The 26249-nt window shown below is 42.8% G+C and overlaps 1 protein-coding gene across 1 annotated transcript; it reads left to right on the top strand.

Moving 5' to 3' along the window:
• The first annotated feature begins 3804 nt into the window (after positions 1–3804).
• On the top strand, positions 3805–24450 carry LOC128324649 (carboxymethylenebutenolidase homolog). Its single transcript, XM_053249446.1, has 7 exons — positions 3805–3920; positions 4265–4456; positions 8731–8952; positions 19124–19231; positions 20772–20914; positions 22496–22587; positions 24137–24450. The coding sequence occupies exons 3-7, from the start codon at positions 8738–8740 to the stop codon at positions 24320–24322; spliced, it is 744 nt and encodes a 247-aa protein (XP_053105421.1). The 5' UTR covers positions 3805–3920; positions 4265–4456; positions 8731–8737; the 3' UTR covers positions 24323–24450.
• The last annotated feature ends 1799 nt before the right edge of the window (positions 24451–26249 follow it).

Genomic DNA, 26249 nt, shown 5'->3' with positions numbered 1-26249 from the left:
CTGCTACCGGCCACAAAGGATGTGGATACAAGGCCTATTGCAGCTGCATCTTTGTGTTTTCTCCCAACACCTATCACCATGTGGTAATGAAACTGGCATCCTGTATTAGGTGTTTGTGTCCTCATTCTGCACCACTTAAGACCAGTGCAAACTGAGTGAACTAAACCATTTATAATGTAAGAGTTGTTGCTGTTGTTAAACCATTCCCAGCATTCCTCCAGTGGTTGTTGCTCATGTCTACCTTATGTTTCTTTTTAGATTGTGAGCCCTTTGGGGACAGGGAGCCATCTTTAGTTCTTATTATTTTTCTGAGTAAACCGCTTTGAGAACTTTTGTTGAAAAGTGGTATAGAAATATTTGTAGTCGTTATTGTGTGTTTTCCCTAATAAAGATATTATTGTTTAAGGTATAAACACACATGGTGGCAACTGGGCTTTAATTATTTATATCTGTGCTTCCAATTGGTGATAAAGAGAGCCAGTGTGGTGTAGTGGTTAGAGTGCTGGACTAGGACCGGGGAGACCCGAGTTCAAATCCCCATTCAGCCATGATACTATCTGGGTGATTCTGGGCCAGTCACTTCTCTCTCAGCCTAACGTACTTCACAAGGTTGTTGTGAGGAGAAACTCAAGTATGTAGTACACCGCTTTGAGCTCCTTGGAGGAAGAGCAGGATATAAATGTAAATAAATAAATAAATAAAATAATAAAGTCCAGATGGGCTTTGAAATGTTTGGTACTCATTTTGATGTGGTGAGATATAAAGCTGGCTAGCTGAAAAGAGCCCTGATGGGAATCTGGTGGCCCAGAGGCCTATAAGGAGCCGTAGTCCCTTACAGGGATTACTGTGGAGCCTCAGGTTAGTGAGCACTCCGCTAACCCCATTGGACTGATTGTGCACCGCCGCAGCACAGCTCTGCACTGCGGTGACAAATGAGTAAACCCCTGACCGGGAGGCTACAAGCAGCCTCCCAGCATGGGAGTCTCCCCAGAATGCCCCACGCACTTGTGCGATGCATCCTGGGACTTCCGGGGGCTGGGGGGCACCCTGATCCCTGCAACCCCAACCGGCTCTGCAATGGAGCCAGTAGTTGTGTGGGCAGCTGATCTGACTGCCCAGGGCAAGAGCTCTGCACACCACCTTGAGGCACTTCACTTTGATCGTGTGAAGCACCTCAGAGAGTGAGAGAGTGCACAAATGGGCAAATAGGGATAGGAACATTGCTAGGGATTGTATGCACGCATATATCAGTTCACATAGTAGGCATATGTTAAAAATGTTTCTGAGCTAGGGGAATATGTGTGCACAAGAATACTGTATGTGTGAGAGTATAGGCATATATGACAGAGCTGTTCAACTCTGGCCCTCCTGTAGATGTGGGCCTACAACCTCCATAATCCCTGGCTATTGGCCACTGTGGCTGAGGATGATGGGAGTTGTAGTCCAAAAACAGCTGGAGGACCACAGTTGAGCAGCCTTGATATATGAAGAGGGTGTAATCTTATATGCATAGAAAGGAAAGAAAGGGCATGCTAAGGATCTTGTTTTCACCATGTCCTTACAGTTTTTGTGCAAAAAATATACGAGGGAGGGGGAAACAAAGAAGATTGGGCGCAAGGGGGCTCATCTTCACTTTTTGTGCCTAGGCCCACTCCAACCTTGCTACGCCCCTGATACCAAACCAAAAAAAAATCCATACTGATGGTAGTTGCTTTGATATCAACAAAAATAATGGCATAGAATTAACAGCAAATCTCCAAATTGCGTAGTAGTTGGGTATTTCTGCTGATGATGTGCAACAGGCTAATTAACAACCACCTCCATTCTTCAAACACAGCTCTAAGCAGGGGCGTAACTATGGGGGGGGGCAGGCAGGGCACGTGCCCTGGGCGCCACTCGGGAGGGGGTGCCAAAGCGCTGCCATGACCCCCCCACCCCCGCCAAATTGCCGCGCTGACACGGCACCCCCTCTGCGAGCTTCACCCCAGCAGTGGGCGACAGCGCGGCGGCGGATGTGTAACACGGAGCGACGCCGAGGCCTGCCGTTCGGCCCAGCGTCGCTTCTCAACTGCGAGGCGCGCCTGCGCAGTTTCAAGCTTGAAACTGCGCAGGCGCACCTCGCAGTTGAGAAGCGACGCCGGGCCGAACGGCAGGCCTCGGCGTCGCTCCGTGTTACACATCCACCGCTGCGCTGTCGCCTTGCGGACGCCGCGGGAGGCAGCAGCCACACTGGGCTTGGGCTTCGCTCGCAAGAGGCTAGCGAGTCGATGGGGCGAGTTCTCGGCGCTGGGAAGCGATGGACGACTCCGGGATCATCCGCTGGAGGCGGCTCCAGGTAAAGGCTTCTTCGCAGAGCTGCTCCCCGCTCCCCCATCTTGCTTCCATCCCCCTGCCTGCCATGTGGCCATCCAAGAGATCCCTCTTCGTGCTCGCCCCAGCTTCCTAAGGGCTAAGCTGGAAGGTGATTCCGGGAGCTGCTCTCGGGAGGTGGGGCATGCCTGATGGGAAAGGCAAGCAGAGTGTCACGAAGCCTCCCTTTCCCCCGAGATCTGCCCCAAACCTTTTTATCTGGAAGACAACAATGACTTTATTGTTCCGCAGGGCACAGGTGTGCACGCTGCCAGCTGGGCGGCACTTTGCTTGGCTCCTGCCAGTATGGGAATGGGGTGTGTGTGTCCTGTGTTGCTGCGGGGGGGGGGGGCGGCTTAGCTGGTGGTGGCTGCAGTGGTCGCGGGATCCATCCCCCCTGCATGCCAGACCCAAACAAACCTCCGCTGCTCTGTCGCAGGGAGAGGTTTGGAGGAGAAGGGAGAGATCAGGAGAGGGAAGGAATGGCAGAAGAATCCCCCCCCCTGCCCACGGCCATCCCCTCACCTTAGAGGACACACAGCAGCAGGCGGCTGCCTCCTACTGCAGGGTGGGGGGCGGGGCGCGCAATTTCAGTCCTTGCCCCGGGCGCCGTTTCCCCTAGTTACGCCTCTGGCTCTAAGCATCTGCAACAAATATAGTAGCTACTTCAGGGGCAAATAAACTGCTGGAAGGCTGATTTTCACTCATGCTGTTTTCTGGAGGAAAAGAGCATGAGGGAAAATAATTAATTCCTCCTGCCCTATGCTACAGTCATGATCTGGATCATCAGATCTCCTGTGTTGATTTTGTGTAACAAAACAAAAACCAAACACTTCTGGTGCACTTCCTGTTTATGCCCATCGCTTAATGACAGGCTTTATGTCACATATAATTTGGCTCAAACACACAACACATTAGGGTTTTATTTGACTTTTGATTATTTGATGTTTGACACACATCATGGCTATAATTCTAATCTTTTAAAATTAATGAGGGCTCAAAAACCAACTTAAAGCCATGTAAAACTCCATTTTTGTGTTGAACTGCATAATTGTGAAAGATAACATTTGTTCCAGTTAGCGGAGGGGAACTGGTGATCCATCTTATTTTTGCTTGTCCTAATCCACCAAAGTGGAACAGATATCTTTCTATGAGCAGAAGACCCATTCGGGACTGATTTTGGATTCTATTTATTCACACCTTGGTGGCTTTTAGAAACTGACGGTGAAGTCACCTTGACCACAGATTTAGTATCAGCAGCTGGCAGAGACAGGCAGTTGCCAGGGCCAATAGTCTCTCAAGGGCCTATAGCTGGCCAGGCCTGTGCATTAGGTGACAAACATGTGCATCATGCACCAATAGCTTTCTGCAACCTTGTGGTTCCTCTCTCTGTCTGATACAGCGTAGCGGGTGTGCTTTGGCTCAGTGGGGTCAGCCTTTTAAAATGTTGCATGACAGACAGCCAGTTGCTGCTGCTGCTCACTAAGCCCCGGGCATTTGCTTTCAGGCAGCAGTGGCAATGGTGCTGCCAGTGAGGAGGGAAAGATGCTGCCATCGGGGAGATAAGAGGAGTGAGTATGAGGTTCATATATAAGGGCAAGTGGGGGACCATGCAGGAAGGAGACACTCAGAGCCCTCCAGCATCTGGAGATGGCCTTGAGTCTAATTTCAATTTCTTTCACGTTCTAGCAACAGGGAAAGGTGTGCTGAAGTGTACACCGAAATCTTAATTGTTGTGCATTTAAGATCCTGCCATGCCAGAACAAAGACAATTTGTTCTTCTTGGCAACTTTTGGTTTACAAATTACTCCCTGTCTTTGCCAAAAAAACCCCAACAACGCTCAACAAACTTGTAGAACAAGAGAAATCTGCTTCTCTGGGAATCTGTGTCTCCTCCCCTTTCCTGTATTTCTAGATCAGGCATCTACGTTTAAAGCATCCTCCTGCTCCTCCTCAGAACTTCCTATTTCCCAAAACATCTGTAACAATCAGCAGCAGAGCTGGAGCTGAGCAGCCAGCAATAACAGAGCTGTTACTGCTGTTTTACATCAGTTGATATTTTGCAAAAGACATCTCTTTGGGTTCAGATCACAACCTTTCCATCCAGGTATGTACAGTGAGAGCAAGCATGTGACTCACATTTTCCTGAAGGTAGGTAAGTGGTAGTGCTATACAACCATGTGGAGCATTTTAAAAGAAGGAGGCTTTAAGCTGAGATATGCTTTGTAGTTTGCAGTCTAGCCTGGTGTAATGAGGTGGCTCTGAGGATAAGCTATAAATCAGGAAGTCTTGATTTACACTTCACCTCTGCCACAAGCTCACCAGGGCGCTTTCCAGACTAGACCCTACAACGGGGTCAGGATGTATCTCGGAAGTGTGCTTCCACACTTCCTGCATCGTGACACCGCAGCCCCTACGCGGATAGCAGGGTGCTGTTCATACTTTCAATGCCTTGTTGCGAATTTAATCACTGCAACATAGAGCAAGGATGTCGTACATCCAGTGTGAAAAAGTTGCTGTTTTTTCGGGTTGTTAGTTGCCGCGAGACTGCTCTCCCGGCTGTTTACGTTCCAAATGCACCTTGCCCAGATGGAGGCATTTTGCTGCTGTTGCAGCAGCTAGTCTGGAAAACACCCAGGTGGGCTTAGACAAGCCACTCTCTCAGCTTCAGTCCCCCTCACTTTTGCAATATGGGTATACTAACAGTGGCCTACTTTATAAGGTTGTTGTAAGAAAGTACTTTATAAGATTTAGCATTTTAACAGAAGCACTGTATAAATGCTATCATTTATTATTTATTATTTATTATTATTGGGAGTGTGGGACTTACCTACAACTAAACATGTATAGAATGTTTAGTATAGAAGAAACTAATATTCATTTTTGTTGATATAACACCCAACCACTGCCAGAAACGTACGTGTGTGTGTGTAGAGAGAGGGGTGGGTGAGAGAGCGCGAGAGCAATACCAGAAGGTTTAATATTAATTGTCACTATTAATTATTATTGACTTAATATACATCTTGTATCACTGATTTCATTTCTGTCTTGTGGAGAATTTAAAAAAACACATCATTTTGGATGAATAACTGCACTGCCTCCTCTTTAGAGTTGCAGCAGATTTGATGCTAATATAAGCAGCAGATCTGTGCAAACATCAAGAGACAAATCGAGATGCTGTGCAGTACATAATGATTTCGATTCGGGCTGCACAACTTTGGCCCTCCCACTGTTGTTGGACTACAGCTCCAATCATAACCAGCCACAATGGCCAATAGTTAGGGATGAACGGAGCTGCATCATCCAACATCTGCAGGAGAATCGAAGTTGTGCAGCCCTGATGTACATGAAAGAAACTGTCAACGTCAGGCAGTACCTGGAGTACTGACCAATTTATTCTAACATGTCTTTTTAAATACTTTTACTATCTTAGTTGCTTCTAACTTACATACACAGTTATGTATGTATATTTAACTATGTTTTTTCTCCATTTTACTAGTCATCCCATTAGAGCTGTATTTCCCTATAGATTGATTTTTTAATAGATAGCATTAAATTGCTTATATTAGTTAATTGTTTTATCAGTTTTATTAGTCTTATCAGCTGACTTCCCTTATTTGTTAGCTATCTCGCTTTTACCCTTTAGTATATCTTATAGCTTATTTTAAATACTTTATACTTTTTAGACATTCTTATTTACCTATGCTGGTCTTTGGCTGTAATAAAGTTGGTTGATTGAATGATTGATTGCAGTGCCTGGAGTATTATGCTTGAGTGTGGGAAATGCAAGTTAAAATCTGCTTGGCCATCAAGCTCACTAGAGTGGTTACTGTTATTATTTAGTTTTGATTGATGGATGGATGGATTGATTAAGTGCCATCAAGTTGGTGTCGACTCTTAGTGACCACATAGATAGGTACTCTCCAGGATGACCTGTCTTCAACTTGGCAGATTTTTAGTTTTGCAGATATTTAGTTTTACCCTACCATTTTTCCAGGGAGTTCAGCATGGTATACATGGTGTGTCCCTGTCCCTAATTTTATCCTCAAAATAAGCCTGTGAGGCAGATTAGGCTGAGAGAAAGAGTAAGTGACTCAATAGTAAGTTTTGGCCTGGAACAAGTCGTTGCTTTGTTTTGTTCACTCCTACTTTTTAGACTTTTTTGTGAAGGCAAATGTTGTGAAGGATTTTGTAGACTGCAATGTCCTGCAGAAATTACTGTGAATAGTAGCCTAATTAAAGCATATGGAACCAGCAAAAGAGTGCATATAATGGAATGCACTGTCTGTAGTGAGAACACTGATGATATGCTAGAATTGCAGTCAGATACTATACTGTATCCTCCAACATTTCACCGATGAAAAGGGGCATAAACCAAGCGATCTGAAGGTGTGGTGTACAGTTCAGACTACAAGCATGCCATAGATGGAAAGCTGGTAGTAAGTGCACGCAGAGCACATTATTCCAGGTGAGTCAAGCCCATTCCTTCCAACATTTCACAGATGTAAATAGGGATCCAATCTGTATCCCTTCTTACTCTGGATCCCTTCTGCTGGTGACCTTGAGATCTCAAGATACTCAGGAAAGGGTTTCTCAGTAGTGACCCTGCTGCTATGGAAGGAATAGGGAAGCCTACCAAGTCATCACAGAACTTGGACTGCAACACTTATAATGCTATAACTCAGGGAGAAAAGATAGTTCCAGTTCCACTTCCATGTAGGAAAACAATGACACTGTGTGGGGATTAATAATTTAAGAGAATGCTATTTATGGTTAAATAAAATTGTCCAACCAATCAGATTTGGATAAATTGCTTGATACCTAATGGAGTCCAGATCAAAGCTAGCTGGCTGAAATACAAACCAGGAAAGAATGAAGAAATTCTAGCAGAGGAGATGGAGAATAGTTGTTCCACCAACCTTATCGTAATGAGTCAGGCTTGTCATTTTTTTTCTGCCCAGAATCCAAACATTAGCACTTCTTGCTTCCATTTTACGTAATTAAATTACATAATCCTGCTAACTTGTCAAAGAGGCACCTTTTAACATGGTGATTCTCTTTATTTAGCAGGGGGAGAGTAACTGGCCCTGTCCACCCCCAGCACATTACTCCTCCAGTGACTGTTGCTGGTGTCTATCTTGTGTTTCTTTTAGATTGTGAGCCCTTTGAGGACAGGCATCCATCTTATTTATTTATTATTTCTCTGTGTAAACTGCCTTAGCCATTTTTGGAAGGGCGGTATAGAAATCGAATGAATGAATGAATGAATGAATACCATATATGTAATTAAATGATAGTTGTGTGCATATATGTGATCTTCCTACACCAGTGCCAAGGGGTAGGGATTTAGCATTATCAGGCATGTGTGCACATGAGGATTTAGCATTTAGAAGTTACATCAGCTTCATGAAGCCAGCAGAGGTCAGGGTGATGCAACTTTGCATGCCCACCATGGCCTTTGCCCATTTTAAATTTTATGTATTTATTTTATATCCCTACCATTCCACAATGTTTGGAATGGTAAGGCAGCTTACCATGACAACCATGATGAAAGCCATCATTCAACAATGCTAATCATCACAAGGCCAAGACAGCAACTAACCCTGGAAATAATGAATAGGCCTGTCTCAGTAATTTTGTCTCTTCAATGCAAATACATGCTTTCCTCCATATTCCTAATTGGCAGTTTGGATTAACTCCAAGGTCCTTCCCCCCCAGTATGTGTAGATGATGTCAAGATTTTTGCTAGAATTCCTTCCATTAGGCATATTGTCTGGAGGCAGTTGAATAGACCCCATGTACCAATCACCATTAATGTTGCTCCTCCGCCTTTGAAGAGGTGCTCCACCTTCTGCTCTCAAAATGCAGTGCTTTGATGTACCCTGCCCTCTAGCCATTCACTTAAGATCATGCAACATCATTCTGATCTTTATGTGGCTTGTTAATTATAGCTTGCTTGTATTCTCATTTTGTCTGTTCCTAGGTCTTCAAGGATGCTGAATAGACTGTTCTCATAATCACTGCTATTGCTATTATGACGATCACTCTAACTACTAGTTGTTCTTAGGTTAATATGTGCAGTACGAACAGTGTGCATACAGTGCACGGCTCCTGCCTCTCTAAGAGTTGCATAGAAGGGAACATTTTTCCCAGCTTGGCTGTTCCCTAAAGCAAAACTGTGAAGAGAGCAGATGCATCTGGCAAAACGCTCCCTTCCGTGCTTAAGGACAGGAGCCTCTCAGGGTCTAGGTCTTGTAGCACATCAAGGTTTAATTTTAATCTTATATTTCTGTTGCTTGATATAGTATATTCTGCTATTGCTTGTTGGAGTTTTAATTTTTTTTTATATTAATTGCATTGCATTTCTTGTTTCCATTTCAGTTTTTAAATGACTAGTAAAGATTTACCTTTCCAATATGATATCGGAAACAGAAGCAACTATGTGGGACGTGGCCATGAAGCGCAAGTTGAGCACTTCAGTGCATATATTTGCAAACCCCCTTACAATACGAACAAAGCTGTGATTGTGGTCCATGATATATACGGATGGCAGTTCCCGGACACCAGATATGTTGCAGATATAATTGCAGCTAATGGATTCTTGTGAGAAACTATTCTTTTTTTAAAAAAAATCTTTTCAGTCACTTTTATAACTACTAGGTCAGAATGTTGATCTGGCTTGTGGTGTTCATACAGAAAGGTAATCTGTGCACTTTAATCTGCATTTCAAGAACATCAGACTCAGGGATGGCTCCAGGTTTGTGAAGTAGCCACTAGTGGACTCCCTCCCCATTGCATGGTGGGTTCCCTTCATTCTAAGCATGTTCCCACCTTTTTCAGGTTAAGGGGGCCCATGAAGGAGGTCTTGCCATGCAGGTCTTGCCTACCATGTTTTTCCACCACAATGCACCACATAGCATCATGATATTACATCAGATATTGGGGCTGCGGGGTGGTGGTCAGGGGCGTAACTATAATAAGGCAAGGGGAGACGGTTGTCTGGGGGCCCACTGCCTTGGGGGTGTCCTCAGAGGCAAGTCACATGACTGACTTCCCTAGCCACTCACCTGCCCAGGCTTCCTTCAGTTGTATTCATCCTCCGAAACTGATGTGAGTGTTAAGACCTGGAGCTACCAGAAGAGCATGTCTTTCTCTAGTACCATTAAATGACTTGCATCGTCCACAATATATATACATATACATATAAATTTTACTATGCTTTTTGTTACCACTGTTCAGCCTTATTTAAGATTTCTTTACTTCATGAACTGAGCTTCAGTGAGGGGTGCCATTTTAAAATCTTGTCTCTGGACCCACTCTAACCTTGCTACGCCCCTGGAGGTGGTGGAACTGGGAGCAGCAGCTAGGATGCTGTCGCTGAAGCTGGTGGCCCACCATGAATGAAATAAACCCCTGTTAACTGCCACAATAAAAGGAAGGGATCTGCTCAGCCAGCAGCCACTGGTTACTGGTTGTCACCAATCCTCCCCAAAAGTCCAGGGCAGGCATCAGGCATGAGTCTGTTTGTGGTACTGAGCATTTGGCAGCTGCTCCAGGCTGCTTTGTGAGAGCATTCCTGATCAAATGAATAAAAACAAACATTAGGAAAGATGACCTGAAACTCCCAGGTGTACAGAGCGTTGCTTTTCTTAACTCTACAGATCTGAGAACAAAATGGCTTCAGCAGAAAAGAACACGATAGGTTAAGCTGTACAGAAGGGAATTGTCACAAAAATGCTCTACAAATTTGTCTCTTTCCCACCTAGGGTCAGCTCCAGAGGGTGGCAAGGTTGGGCATTTGCTGAGGCCTTGACTAGCAAAGGTCCCACTTCTCCAACACGGGAATGCCACCATTCTTACTTTACATAGGGCACCCAAGAAGGTTAGAGGCACAATTAAATAATTTTCAATTTACATGCCCCCACCTCTTTCAAGTTCAGGGGGTCCCAAACCTAGAATCCTACACTATCCCTCACACTGCAGTGTACATGGTGAATGTGCAGTAATGTGTAGAATTAAGTGCAGTTTCTGGGCATAAAGGGTATAGCTATGCCATAGACTTAAAATGGGTCAGTAGTCACTCCCTTTCCCCAAGGAACCCTAGGAACAGCATCTCTTTGATAGAGCCAAAGTATCTATATAGAGCCTAAGTATCTATAAAACCACCTAATGGTGCAGTGGGGAAGTAACTTGCCTAGGGAGCAAGAGGTTGCTGGTTCAAATCCCCGCTGGTATGTTTCCAAGACTATGGGAAAAACCTATATCAGGCAGCAGCGATATAAGAAGATGTTGAAAGGCATCATCTCATACTGCATGGGAGATGGCAATGGTAAACCCCTCCTGTATTCTACCAAAGAAAACCACAGGGCTCTGTGCTCGCCAGGAGTCGACACCGACTTGACGGCACAACTTTACTTTAAGCATATATAACAGAATTCTCAGCTCCTCACCAAATGACAATTTGGGAGTCTTTGGGGGAGGCCAGTTAAAGAAATATAAACCAATATATGTTTATAGTGTAGAAATGCCCACTGAATCCAATAGATGGTAAAACATGCTAGATAACGTATGGAATCTACACAGAAAAACTAGGGAACCAGTCTATTAATATCTCTCTCTCTCTTAGCAACCAATTAACCTATTTTGCCTTCTTTTATATGCTAATTACAGATGGCCCTTGTCTCAAGCATTCTAGTATTAGTCAGTTTTTTAGTCACTATTTATTTTTAGTACATTTGTATACCGCCCTATACAAAAAAGTTCCTGAGCGGCTCACAATCTGAAAACTATTAAAACGTAAACACAATTAAAACTATTTAAAAATACAATAATTCGATAGACTGGACTCAAGTGAATTAAGGAACTAATTTTTCCATGCAGCTTAGAGGCAATGCACATATGATGGTCACCACGGGAATGTTGCCCAAAATGGCTTCTCTGTGGCAAGTAATCTCATCTTAACCATGGGGGGAAGGGAGAGAGACAGCATAGGCAGAGCACTGACTGGTGTGTTTCTCTCTGCCCTACTTCCTCCAGGTGTGTACCATCACTAGGGCTGTTGCTGCTATAAGGAGCAGGCTGGGCTGGGGGCGCAAGCTGGGGGCTCTGGTCCTTGTGGCTCTCAGCCTTAGAGTGAGCAGCCTGGGGCCTCCGATCCTCCCCGCCTTGCCAGGAAGCTGGGTGACCAAGATGGTGATGTGAAAGCAGCTGGCCTTGTTAGCTCCAATAAGTGGGAATTCTCTCCCTTTTTAAATCTTTTTTTATTTTGGACTATGTCTGGACTTTTAAAAACCTTTTAAATGCTGTTTTATATATGGACTCTCCTAGAAAAGGATTTGATTAGTTTTAGTCCGCCCCCCCCCCTTTTTTTAAAAACTCTGCTCCTCTGCTTGCAGTTTGCCTTTGAGCGGAGTTATGCAGTCAACCAGCTGGAGCACTGTTGACCAGCTGGCCGGCCAGTCAATTGCTTCGGGTTTTTTTGTTTTTGTTTTTGTTTTCCTCCTGCCTTTGGATTATTTGGTTTTTAATAAAGGGCAACAGATTATTTTCTCTTGTCAATTTTTGAGCTAACCTAAACAATGGGCCAACCCCCCCCCCAAAACCGCAGCATATTAGCCCAGAAGTGCAAGGATGGGTGAAAACTTCAAAGCATTCACATCTGGATACATTTATGGCAATGAAGGCCAGCAAGACACCAAAAGAGCCTGTAAGTTTGAACCACCCTGTTCCCACATTGAATAGATTTGCACTCTTGGAGCAACAGGAAACTGAGTTAATTGAAGCGGCAACAGTTATCAAAGAAAGACAGTTGTAGGGGGATAATACCTTGGTAAATGATAAAGAACTTTTAATGAACCAATCCCTTGCATCAGCTGGAGGGCTGGATCCAGAAGAGTGCCCCAGATTATCAATAGATTTTATCAGAGAACACCTTGGACTGTCCTTGCAATATATGAAAAATTAAACTTGAAGGTTGACTGTATTATGACTTCAGTTGATGCCCTTATGCAAAAGCATTCATTTAGTACAGCTAGCTTTATCACAAAGACTTCTGTGAACAGAAAAGTGGTGGGCACAGGGAGTGACTCTGGCAAGATGTCAGATACCAGAATTCTTCAGACTGAACAGGTTGCACTACAGATAATTATTAATAAATACAATATGGGAAAGTGTTGGTCTACCCAGAAGGCTATTAAATTCTCTTTACGTCAACTACTTCATTGTTGCCCTCCTCCCCGAAGTACAAAATAATTCTGTTAACTTTCAGTCAATCTACTGTTCCTTTGATGCTTTTCAAAATGAGAGTTTCTCTGGCTGACTATCAAATCTTTCCTCTCCATGTTTTTCAAAACACCTCCATTTGCTCATTACTACCAGCAAGGGTTAATACTGCAAGATCTTCGACAGCCAGTCTGAATACGCATAACTTTGATAATCCCACTGCAGAAAATGTGCTCCCACAGCCAGCTGCTGAGATAATTTCTCATAAACAAGGCCTTACAGCTGAAACTCTGGACAGCCTTCGAGAGGATAGCTTAACGTTCTCCTCAAATGATTCGGCAAAGGAGATGCAGCAAGGAATAAATGAAATCAATAAAAATCTGCTTAATCTCAAATGGGCTCTGTCCTCAGTTCAAACAATTGTGAGTCCTCTTGCAAAAGTTGGTCAACAGCATGCTGAGTGTAAGCTATTTGATATCTCCGGAATTTCAACTCCTGGAGAAATGGAGGTTGTAGGGAAATATGGTCAGTTTGCTTTAACCAATGTCTCCCTATACAAGGACTTAATAGAGTTTTTGAACTCTGAATTTATACAGATGGACCTCCTTACTGAATGTTCTGTTATCCTGGAAGATATGTCTGCGAATGAACAGTTAAATGTGGAGGAGGGCTTTTTGGAACCTGCTGGGTTTGTGGAGAGGAGCTCCTTGCATGAAACAGAATCCCTGACGAAGCTACAATTGGTGAATGTGAGACAATTGAGCCAGGAGATAAAAGATGTGGTTGAGATTGATGCAGAAGTTCATAGCCCTACAGCTCTGCAAATGAAGCATCTTGAGACCCAGGATGGGAAGCCCATAGTAAGACTCTTGGCTTCTGAGTCAATAGATATTTCTGAGACACTGCTTGCAAATCAAAACCATCTGACAGAAATAGCTCCAGAGATCACTCAGTGGCACTCCAATGCAGATTCTATGGAACCAGAGGAAAATCAGCAATTCCCCTCTAAGCCTATTTCATCACTGGAAAAGTTGGAGGAACTTCTGGGGCCCCTTCCATCATTGCATGAACTTATAGCAACTTTGAAAAAGGATCAACTCAGTTTCAAGATGTCCCCTCCATCAGACCTCCAAATAATAGCGCAATCTCCCCTGGATGTTTGCCCAATAGAGTTTGATAAGGCCCCGAGCTCTACTAATCCCGTTCAGCAATTAAACCTACCTGAAGATCAGGCTTCTGTCCTAGCCACTGCTGATCTACCCAAGTGACAATTATCAGGTCAACGCGGACTCTCCCTCTGCATGTGGAATGTAGCTGGTTGGGCTTGCAAATCTAGAGATATCTCTCTTACAGAATACCTGTCTAAATCCGATATTCTTTTCCTGCAGGAGACTTGGGCCATGGATAAGATTGAGGTGGATGGTTTCTATGCACAATATGTCAACACCCTGCCCAGTGAAAAGGGGGGTTGACCCAAAGGAGGATTGGCCTTATTAAAAGCAACAGGACTTCATGTGAAGATTACGCCCATGCTTTTTCATGCCCAGTGGGTGACTGCAGTTTTACTGCAATCTAACCATGTTCAATTGGTTCTGATTAATATATACTTAACCCCTCTATCTAAGCATTCCCAGGTAGGGCAGCAATGGCAAGGCCTAGGCATATATCTAGAGAAATGCATTGAAGCCAACCCCCTAGCTTACATTCTAGTGGGAGGTGATTTCAGTGCAAGGATGGAGCAAGATGGAAGCAAGCTTTGGAAGTAGTGGCTGGGGAAGTACGGATTAAATGGGATGAGAGATGGGCTCAAGTTATGGACATTTTGCTAAACTCAAACAATGTGATGAGTTAACAAGGGGAGAAGTTGGGCTTGTATATTATTATTATGGGACACTCATTCATATGATACGAGACCATCTTGTGCGGCAAAGAACTAAATATAACTGCCAGCCAATGGGTAGGGCTAGAGGTTGCTACAACCAAGAGTGTGTAGCTGCCAAGCAGGCTCTAGTGGCAAACTATAAATTGTACTGACAAGACCCTCAATGTGCAACTCCTTCAACACTGCTAGTCCTGAAAAACAATATAAATCCTTGATCAAAGCTAAGAAAAGAGAGGCTCAAAGGTTGTCCTGGCAGCGGCTGATTGCTTCAGTTAGAAAGAACTCCCCTCTCTCCTGGCGTATTACAGCTGGCTGCTCAGAGCACCATTTGACTAGTCAGGTCCCTATGGAGACATGGGAATTACATTTTAAAGCTCTCTATTCAGCCCAGGGGGAGGAACTAGCCCCAGTAGATTTTTTAAATGACCCACTCTCTGAATGGCCACCTGTTATAGTTGCTGAAGTTAAGAAGCTTATTGATTCCTTAAAAGTTGGCAAGGCCTCGGGCTATGATTGTATCTCTTCTGAAATTATTCAGTTTAATGCTAATTGGCGGGCCCCTGTACTGGCAGCCCTCTTTACATGCATGGATCGAACTGGGCTCATACCTGAAGACTGGGCATAGCCGTAATAGTACCCATATTTAAATAGGAGGATAGACGTGATCCTGCCAACTACCCAGGGGTTGTATCTAGGGTAGGGCAGGCAGGGCACGTGCCCCGGGCGCCACTTGAAGGGGTGCACAATTTTTTAAAATTAATTTTTTAAAAAAAGTCCACTGAAAACAAAATGGCCACCGTGCATGCTCAAATGGCCTCTGTGAGACCCTAGGCCATGCCAGGCCTTGCAGAGGCCATTTGAGCATGCCTGGCAGCCATTTTGTTTTCAGTGGCCATTAAAAAAAAAGTTTTAAAAATGGCCACTGCACATGCTCAAATGGTCCCTGTGAGGCCCTAGAGGCCAGCAGGGGGAGCGGGAACCTTTGCAGACCCCCCCATGGCCTTTAGGAAGCCCCCCGAAAGGTCTACAGGTAAAAAAGATTTTTTTAAAAATTTAATATAATATGTCACTGTACACATATTCAGATTGGCACTATGTACAGAGAATCAGGGCTTGTGAATACTGAGCTGAAGCTTATGAGCTAGGATTGTATTCATTTGCTCTTACTTTGCTTCTTGTCATAAGTGAGTTAAATGTGATGTCTTAATAATATGGCTATTAATGGTGAGTTTGTCTTTGAATCAGTATGAAATCCTTAGTATTAAGGCCCACTGGGAGTTTCTTGCTCTCTTTCTCTCATTTTAACTGTCTTTCTGAAATACTAGAATATATTCTAAGCAGTGACACAGTTTATTCTGTATATCCTTTAATTATTTTCAGAGTATCTGGGAAAAGTCAAATTCTCCATTTATTTTTAAAACTTATGTAATAGTGATGCTACAATGCATAGTAGAGAATTAGACAGGCACTTCTGTTTAGTTTTCCAAGTACACCTCCACATAGTATTTGGGTATTTCATGAGCCCCAGCATCCTGAAATTTGTAGTTTCCAGCATTTTTTGGTCTGGCTACGTCCACTGCTAAATAGTTTTTGAAATATTAATAGATTGATGAGCTTGACTTGTATTTTTCAGCTGATAGTATGGTAAAGTTATCTGAAAGATGGGTGTCAGATGTTTGGGCAGGGGGCGCAATTTCAGTGTTTGCCCTAGGCGCTATTTTCCCTAGATATGCCTCTGCAACTACCACCCAATTAGCCTGTTGAGTATGTTTTTAAAAACAAATTATGTTTTTAATGGAAGAGAAACGAAGAAGCAAAAGGCTGCCTTGCAAGCAGCTTTTGTACTTCTGCAAAATAACAAACGAGGGATTAATTTTAGAGGAACTCAAGGGGAAACCTTAGGTCCAGCAGACCCCAAGACCCCTCTAAGTTATGTAGGTATTGCCACCAAGCCGGCCATTGGGAAAAGGAGTGTCCTGTAAGACCTAAGGGGATGGATGAAGGGAGACCCCAGCAGTCCTATCATCCCCTGGGACAGAACCTTAGACCACCACCCCTAAGCAAGGCAGACCAGAAGAAGGACTAGAAGATACTTTCATGCAAAATCAACAATGACTGTACTCTACTACTGACACAGAGCGGTTGAGACATGATCTTATGATGGCACAAATGCAGTACCTTTTGTACTTGACCCTGCAAATCCCATTATGAAAACTGAAGTAGTAGGGAAATAATATGACTGTTTGGTTGATACAGGGGCTACTCATAGTTCCTTGCAGGACTGTTCGGCCCCAAAGTCAACTGTCACCATCCCGGTTAGGGGAACAGAGGGCACCTCATCTCGTCTGCCCTTGTCCACTCCAACCCAGCTTAGAATTGGATCTCGGAAGAGCATTCTTTTTTAATAGCTCCAGACTGCCCAACTATTGGGGTGAGATTTATTAATGAAATAGAGAGCTACTATTCATTGCTCTCCAGAAGGCATATATTTAACGTTACCATCTGCTAATATTTGTTCTCTGCAAGATGGACTTGCTGTATTGTTTAAGGTCTCCTGGAGGCTTTACAGACAAGGCTTCTACTCCGCATCTTCTTCAGAAGAGAGTATGTGAGTTCACACACCAGCCAAACTTACCCTGAAGTCCCTTCAAGATCCTTGGACCCACTCCACACACAAATTGGGCTTTATCTTGCGAATTCTAGCTTGTCTCAAGGTATTTCCGGGTTTTTAAAATGCTGGTTTTAAGCTACTTTTTCTGAAAACACAGGAGCAAATAGGGAGAGACACTGGTGTAGATTGTTAGCATGATAAGGAGGATAATCTCTTTAGAAGTACTCTCCCCCCCCCCCGCTCATTGGCTAGAAGGAAAATGCAGAGGGAAGCATGTGAACTTGTATCAAAACAAAACCCAAGAGCAGAGAGGAGGGGCTGCTTCCCTCAATGCCGTGAGTGTGATTCAAAGTAGCTTCGCTCAACATTTATCCCGCAGCATTAAGTCATGTGCGAATAACTCCCTTTTCTTGGCTTGCTGAGACAGGGCACCTTCTTTGCAAAGGAATAAATCTGGTTTGACTCTTGCTATCCGTTGCCTGCCTGATTGAACCCTCTTCACTGGTAACGAACCTGATTGTCCATCTGGCTAGTCCACAAGACCCCAGGTTGGTTCTGTAATTCCTGGGTGAGTGATCTGAATTCTCAAGACCCCAGGTAGTTTCTGTAATTCGTGGGTGAGTGGCCTTCCAGGTTCTGTGACAAATGTCAAATATCACCAATCCGAATCAACAAATTCTGAGGAAACAGCAGCTCTGAAATGTGAATTGTTATTTGTATGTTAAACAATAAAAATAATTTAACCTTGGATGTTACTTTGAGTAAATTGCATGAAATAATCAGATGTTCAGAACAGTAAAGATCATTGTCTCCAGCAACAACTACTGGAGAGATGCTATGTTGTGCTGAAAAGGGATAATTTATCTCTCCTTGCTACATATAAGAAAGCCACCACTTGAAAAGGTACCTTTAGGCTTGCACATTTCTGACCCTAAACAGCCAGCGTGGTGTAGTGGTTAGAGTGCTGGACTAGGACCAGGGAGACCCAAGTTCAAATCTCCATTCAGCCATGAAACTAGCTGGGTGACTCTGGGCCAGTCACTTCTCTCTCAGCCTAACCTACTTCACAGGGTTGTTGTGAAAGAGAAACTTTAAGTATGTAGTACACCGCTCTGGGCTCCTTGGAGGAAGAGCGGGATATAAATGTAAAAATAATAATAATAATAATAATAATAATAATAAACACAGCATACCAGCCATGAAGTCTTGTCTGCCAGGAACTCAACACCCCATCCCCATCCCTGTATTATTTATTTATTTATTTATTTGCAGTCCTAGGCCAACAGCAAAAAGGAGATCTTTTTCAAGGCCTTTGGTAGGTGAATGATTGGTACGTATGGCTGGTAGGTGGAGTATTGCTTGGTATAGGCCTGCCATATACACTTACTGACATGTCATGGGAAGCTGTCTTATACAAAGGCAAATCATTGGTCCATCTAGCCCAGTATTGTTTCCACTGACTGGCAGTGGCACTCCAGGGTTTCAGCCAGAAGTCTTTCCCAGCCCTACCTGCAGGGCCGGTGCTACCATTAGGAGGCCAACTAGGCAGCCGCCTAGGGCACAGACCTCAGAGGGGCGCAGAGTGTATCAAATCAATCAAAATGATGTGTGTGCCAAAATATTTTCTTTTGTATTTAAGATAATCAAAGATTGATGTATGACCGATTCTTTCAATTTAAAATAAATTTAGCAGTTTCAAGTTTTGTGCTCTTCACTTTTTCTACAAAACATCTGTTTTTGAAAACCGAAGTTGAAATTTTTGGTGGGGAGTGCAAGTACTTAGTCTTGCCTAAGGCGCAAAATAGTCTGGCACTGGCCCTGCCTACCTGGAGATGCTGAGGATTGAACCTGGGACCTTTTGAATGCAATATATGTGCTCTGTCAATGAGCTACAGTCCCCTGCCCATGCCCATTTAAACTGAAAAATGAGAGGAGCCCTGTTCTATTCTAGCCAAAAGTTTCTGACACTTATTTTATATATTAAAATGTTTGTAAACTGCCTGGGAACTAAACCAAGAACACAGACTCTCTAAGTAATATCTGACTGCTTTTTCATACAGAACCATTGTCCCAGACTTTTTTCTGGGGAAAGAGCCTTGGAAACCTACTAATCATTGGCACAATTTTGCGGACTGGCTAAAGAACCGAGATCCTATGAAAGTGGACAAGTAAGATTAACATTGTTTGAACATTATAACTAACTAATAAATGTCCAGTGGGGAATTGTCTAATTCAGCAAGGGGGTGGGCAGGGAGCAGGGGTTGGGGGAGTTACTTAATGGAGTTTTGAAAAAAGGGCCTTGCTCATGTAGCACAAACCCAAGTATATTTACTCAGAAATAAATTCTACTGAGTTCAGTTAAACTCACACCGTAATAAGTATACGTAAGAGTATGTGAATAGGATTGATGTCTCAGTGCACTGTGTTGAGAATATATAGTATGAACCCATCTTCTCTGCATTGCAGATAAGGACCATGGTTCTAGTGTCTTTAAGAATTTTCTCTGTATATGGGACTGAGAAAGGCATCAGCTGTGCTGCACAGCTCATGACCCACCAAGCTAAACAAGTTTCACCAGCCATGTATGTTAAACTCATGTTAATACATGGAGATAAAAATTGTAGGACAAAAGGGGGGGGGGTATTTTTACAATACCCACTTCACAGAGCCACCTCTTTTTTGCTCCTCAGCCACTCACACTGGATGGAGGTATGCATAATATCTTACTTTTGATCTCCGCTTTCCCTTGGGCTGATGGCATCTTCTTTTCCTCTCCCTAAATTAATGGAGAGCCAGTGCAGGGTAGTGATTAGAGTGTTGGACTGAGTGTGGGGAGACCTGAGTTCAGATCCCTATTCAGCCATGTCACTTATCTCTGGGCCACTTATCTCTCAGCCTAACCTACCTCACAGGGTTGTTGTGAGGATTACCATTAAAAAAATGTACACCACTCTGGGCTCCTTGGAGGAAGAGTGGGATATAAATGTATAAATAAATAAATAATAAACCCATCAGGAGCTCAGTAAACCTCCTGGCTTTGCTGTCTGCCAGTGATCAAAGCCACTTACTTGGTGAGTTAGAGATAAGTCTGATTTGGTGGATCGCAATTTGTACAGCTCTAAAACATGATGCCAATTCAGGGTGCACATGTGCAAGATCACTTAACATGGATTAATTATCCCTATATAGTTGTAGCTGCTATTGAAGGATAACTTTCTGCATTATCTCAACCTTTGTTGCAACATGATCAATCCCTGTCACTTTCCAGTGTTTACTTGTCCTTACAGAGGCTGAAAATTGAGGAATAGCACCAAATGTCCCTCTTGAAAAACCAATTGCCCCATTTTCTGTGTTTGTATATTTATAAACAGAAATTAACATAGAAATGGAACCCTGATATTCTCTTCATTGCCATTTCCATATTTATTGTGGGGAAATGCAGCCATTTAAAACTGCACGTCCCTACATGTGCATTTTGTCATTTAAATTCACTTCTGAGTGCTGGAGTTCAAACAGCTTGCACAAATTAGTCCTCCGATAACCCATAGTTAAGAAATCAGCATCTAACTGAGCTGGATCGTCTTTTAAAAGAAAAGTATTGGTTTTTCTTTTAGCGACCGGGGTGAGGGGTTATGTTTTTATGTTATTGCTGTTTCTTTTTAGACTTCCACATAAAATTTTCACATTCCTTTTGTTGCTGTATCTTAGGACTGCTAACGTTGTCTTGACGTATTTAAAGAAGGAATGCAACGCAAAGAAGATTGGTATCGTTGGATTTTCCTGGGGTGGAATGGCTGTACATCATTTGATGCTGACAAACCCTGAATTAAATGCTGGGGTGTCTCTCTATGGTAGTGAAGAATGCTTGTTAACTTGAGCAAGTTTATATGCTTTTGTTTATTTAATTATTTATAGATTAACTCCACTTAAAGGTGAGCTGCAAATGTCAATGTGACTGCTTATTTCAGCAGTGTGTGCTAAGTTTAGCAACTAATCAAATGAGGAGAACAAGTGAGTTAGTAAATATGAAAATGAGAATATATACTTTCCCAGTTGTTGCTGAAATTCCCTAACAACAAATGAAACACAGCAAATGCCAACATAATTAAAATGATGGAAGGGGAGGAGGTCATGGCCATTTCCTCCCTCCTCTTAGAAATAAAACAGACTATTAACTTTACTAACACCTAATTACATCTTCATTTGTCTCTGGCTGACTATGTTGCCATTAACAGCTATGCTAACTGTGTGTCAGAGGCTTGTAAACAGCCATTTGCTGGTTACCTGTTGGGGATAAGCCGGGTGACCAAGCAGGAATGCTTTACACAAGCTGGTTCTTTCCATCATTATGCCATAAATAAATGACTAACATCTGTGGGTAGTTGGGCTCGTAAAAAGATTTCTGGGCTAGTAATTGTTGTGGACACCTGCAAAGTAGGGTGATATATACATACACTATGTTGTTTCATGCCCTCTATTTCCCCAGAGTTCCAGGGGCAGTTTTATGAGGTTGGTTTTGTGAGGAGGGGAGGGAATACTGGAAGTTTGTGGCATTTCCAAAATAACTTTGTATAAGTGTGCAGACTGAACATGTGGGAAACCAGTAGGCACATGGCGTGGGAATGGCTGTCTCAAAGTAGCATCCCTCCCTCAAAAGTAATTGCAGGCCCAAGACTGCTTCTTGTCCCCTAGTTCCAGAAACTCAGACTATATTCTCTTCCTCTGGCGAAATATACAAATTGCCTCTCTTTTTTACCCCTCCCTTGCCACTCACCTTCCCAGACATCACACTGGTCTTACCTCACTTTGTCAGGTAGGTGTCACCTGCATTCCTAGCTGAACTTGATTTAATCAGTATTGATTGTGGTCACATCACTAAGCAGAAGATCATGAGGCTCATAACAACATTTACTCATGGGATAAAACTTGGAAAAAATAATTTGAAACAACAAATAGTATTATATTACATGTCCAGGTGTTTTCAATGTGCTGGGTGCCCATTGAACAGCAAATGATTCACACTCAAACATTTCTGTTTTGCTGCACCAAGATTCATGAACCACAATGAAATCAGTCAGCTCCAGGTGTCCTGGAGTCCACAGGTATGAGAGTGACTCAAGTTCCACACTGCACATTTCAACATGAGCAAGGAAAACAAAAATGCAACTTAAGCATTCTTTGAGGCATTGTAGCTCCCTTCAGGCATAGTGCCACAGCTTACTTACGTGTAGCACTGCAGAGTAACCTGATGCATATAAACAGATGGCACAAGTATCAAATGGGTTGTATGTTTTCACTTGTGCACTTAGAGGTTGTGGCGTAATGGAAGCAACATACTGCTGAAGTAAACAGAAGGCTTTGTTCCTTGAGTTTGCAGTTCACCTTGAAGAACATATTACTTGATTTAAGCTCTTTCCTTAAATATGTTTTAGGAATCATCAGAGACTCTGAGGACAGATATGATTTGCTGAATCCTACCTTTTTCATTTTGGGTGGAAAAGATCACACCATTTCTTCTGATCAGGTAAACTATTGTTTTCCAACAGATGTATTTTATACATTTTTCAAATGGAAAAACACTGGTTTCCTTGATATGCAGTGTATATATATGTGAAGTTTTTAAAGGTATAGTAGAAATAGTTTATATCAAACAAGTAAATAAATATGGGATGGAGAGAAAATAGAGGCCAAGAATCACGCCACATTTTAGAAAACTACAGGAGTGCTCCCACTCCAGTGATACAGTTGGAATCACTCATTAATCTACCTGGCAAAGCGATTTGTTTGCTGGAACTGCTTGCTGCTCTTCAAGAGTGATCAAAGAGGGAGGGGAATTCCTGCTTTTACCAATTATTATTAGGAGAGTGATGCCAACCTTGTAATTTATCATTTTGTGTGTGTGTGTGTGTGTGTGTGTGTAACCACATAGTCATCTGTATCATTCTGCCATATGGTAAGGAGGATTTTACCAAACCACAGCTGGAGATTATCCTCCAGGGATAATCAATGGAAATATACATGGTGTGAGAATATTACCACAATCTGTCAATTTTGAATGTCTTTTAACATATTTGTACTTTCACAGAATACTATCAGTACTGGTGACACTTTTAAAAAGAGAAGGGGTGGGACCCCGATGTTGGAAGTGAAGGACTCTGCTCTGTCTCATGTCTCAATGACAGAGGGGGACAGATTAGTGAGTCAGAGGGCTAGAGGGGTCAAGAAATTGTTCATTCCTTCTCTACTGACACTATCCCTTTGATATGTAGAATGCTACTCTTAGGGACTGCCTGCCTGCCTGCCTTCCACTTCTTCTTCCCCTTTCTTCTCCCTTGCAACACCCACAATCCTCCTCTCTCTCTCTGCACCATGTGTGCAGAGATGCAGAAACCATCTCTCTGCATCCAGCTAGATAGATAGATTAGAGATCCTGTTTCTCCACTTTGCTATCTAGAATGGAGTTCACAAGTAAAGACTCCTTATATTGATTTGAAACTATGAACTGGCTCCAAGTTTCTTTTACTCTCAGCATACATGCATGCCTATGCAGACTCGGCTGTGTTGTGCCTCAGTGCACTCTGCTGTAATAGAAGGGTATTGCTTACCAGAGAGAATTCCCAACACCAGACAGCATAGGCGCCAAGGCAGATACCATGCCATAGAAGCCCCCTCCTTAATTCTAAGCATTCTATGTTTAGCCTTCAGTTGCTCATTGGTGACAGATAGTGCTCTGTACATGCTCAGTGGTATTTTCTTAGATCATATTACTTTGCATCTGTTTCTGTAAAGAAGAAAAATGGCTATAGCTGGGAAAGAGTTGCTGCTGGATGAGTGTCATTACAGGAGAAGAACTGGGGACACAAGATTAACAACATCCCACAAAAGGACTTAAAAAAAACACAACACCTTACATTCTGGAATGGAATATTTGGGTTTTTTTAAGTGCAGCTAAGGTACCACCAACTTGGAACAAAGACTTCAATGAATTAGAGTTGCCAGTGAACTAATAATTAGGACGCGGCTTAATTTTTAACTTTCTGTAAATGTTTAATGAAGTTCATTGTGTGTTACAGGTCACTTTGCTAGAGAAGAAACTGGAAGAATATTGTAAAGTGAACTATAAGGTTAAAGTGTATCCTGGTCAAGTTCATGGCTTTGCTCAGTGTAAGCCTGAGGACATGAAGCCTGCAGATGTGCCTTACATGGAGGAAGCAAGAATGGATATGATTGACTGGCTGAATAAATATATTATGTTTTAAAAGCTGAAACCACTTTAATTTTATCCTCAATGCACTCTATTTTTTCACTAAAATATTTGTGAATTGTAGTGTTCACCATCAGACTCTGAGAAATTGTGCTTTAAAGAATTGCAATAATAAATATTGAAACATTTATAATTAGTAGTTCTTAAATAGTATTTGTAGTTACCACTCAATGTCAAACATGCGATATTGAAAATATTTTCTGACAGTGTGTCATAGATTTTATATTCTGATGGTCTCTCAAATCTTCTTGACTTAAAAAAAATTTTTTTCTGTGTTCCAGCAGTTATTAGGACATACTTTTTCACTCCCAAGCTCTGCTTCTGTAATTCCAGATATGTAGATTCTAGCTATGGTTACTCCTTGGTGGGTTTAAAAAAATTTTTTTTGTACACTTGGTGCTTAAAAAAAACACCTGAAGTTGGAACTTAACTCAATTAAATCCTTGCCCAGTTCTCAAGCAATGGTTTTTTTAAAAAAAAATCACTTCTAGAGCTAAGAGAAAAAAGAAAACGTTCAATTAATAGAACACCCAAATTGCAAACTTGAAAAAGTGGTGGTGGGGAAATGCATCTGCAAGAATGAAATTCTTAGAAAGATAGTGATGCCCCTGGGGTGAAATAACGATTGTGTGTGGATTTAAAATATTTTAACTAGTTTGTTGTCTCCCATCTTTCTGAATGTAACTATCGCCTCTCCCTACATGAATTGAATTGTGACCAAAATAAAAAATAAAAAATGCCCAAGCCTGTATTGGAGAAAGAGGAAGAGAGATGGGTGGAGCATGTTGCCTTGCTTTGAGGTGGGGATGTCTATTGAAATGACCTTCTAAAATAGTATATACTTACTTGAAACAATCACATCAAACAATTTCTTTTCTAGAAAAGAAATAACTGGAGGCTGTGGGAGGTATGTGGAAAAGGAGGTAAAATATCTGAGGTGAAATTTGTAGCACCTGCAGAGAACACTAAAAAAAGAAAAAAATAAATTTGGTATAATCCTTGAAATGGGACCAATCTGTACAAATCATTTGTAACATATCTCCTCTTTAAACTGATTATCAGGAGCACATTACAGTAGTGGTTCATTGTCTGCAATTATTTCCTACTGCAGGCCTACATGATTTGTGACTAACCTCGGTCTAACCAGAGGTGGAGACAGTGGCTGCCTTCACACAGAATGGCAAGCCATGGGTCCAACAGACTTGCAGTTGGCCTCCATCCTCCTCTCCCCCAACACGCTCCCAGACAATCACAATATTGTCTGGGAGTCGGCAACAAGGACGGGACTGGCTGCGTGGGCTTCCTCCAACCCTGGAAGGACAGCACAAGCCAGCTAATAGCGTTGCAGCCTGGGCGAAGAACTTCCTCCCTTAACCCTGGTTTGGAGTTCAGCCAGAATGCAGACACAATGGTGAATGGAATGGACCCATGGGTGGGTGGAACTTACTAGAAACTGAGGGTTAATTCCTAGGTTTGAGGCCAATATCAAAACTGTGGTAGTATCCAGGAACTGCAATTCTGATAATAGGGGCGACATGGGGGGCAAAGGTGAGTTCTCTAGTTTCATATTCTTTGCAAAGGTGGCCACTGGCTGATTATGTGACTAACCAACTGAGGATGCAACAGGGACTAATACATGGCAGCTTCCCCTGCCTCTGGAAGTGCTCTGTATCCAAAAATATGTCATGAGGGACATGTAGCTCTTAGGGATGTATTCTCTGTGTTCTGTGGAAGGCACTGAGCACTTCCAGAGTCAGGGAAGATCAGCAAAATTCACTCCACTCTCACATCCACGCACGCGTTGAAGTGGGGAAGCCTCCAGTTGCATTAAGAGCAGCCTCTCGCTGTGTGGATACAGTTCCTATTGTGACATTGGTTAGTCAGAATGTCAATCACAGGATTACTCGTGCAATGTGCTCCTA

The sequence above is a fragment of the Hemicordylus capensis genome, chromosome 4, assembly GCF_027244095.1.
Source record: "Hemicordylus capensis ecotype Gifberg chromosome 4, rHemCap1.1.pri, whole genome shotgun sequence".
NCBI lineage: Eukaryota > Metazoa > Chordata > Lepidosauria > Squamata > Cordylidae > Hemicordylus > Hemicordylus capensis.
The sequence above is the reverse complement of the archived record's forward strand: the minus strand, read 5'-3'. Positions and strand labels throughout refer to the sequence as shown.

What these genes read in the sequence shown, in the direction of transcription:
- LOC128324649 (XM_053249446.1), top strand. Translation starts at nt 8,738, where the DNA reads ATGACTAGTAAAGATTTACCTTTCCAATATGATATCGGAAACAGAAGC. An exon ending in ATTGCAGCTAATGGATTCTT is followed by an intron (nt 8,953 to 19,123) that starts GTGAGAAACTAT and finishes TTTTTCATACAG; the next exon opens with AACCATTGTCCCAGACTTTT. An exon ending in ACACCATTTCTTCTGATCAG is followed by an intron (nt 22,588 to 24,136) that starts GTAAACTATTGT and finishes TGTGTGTTACAG; the next exon opens with GTCACTTTGCTAGAGAAGAA.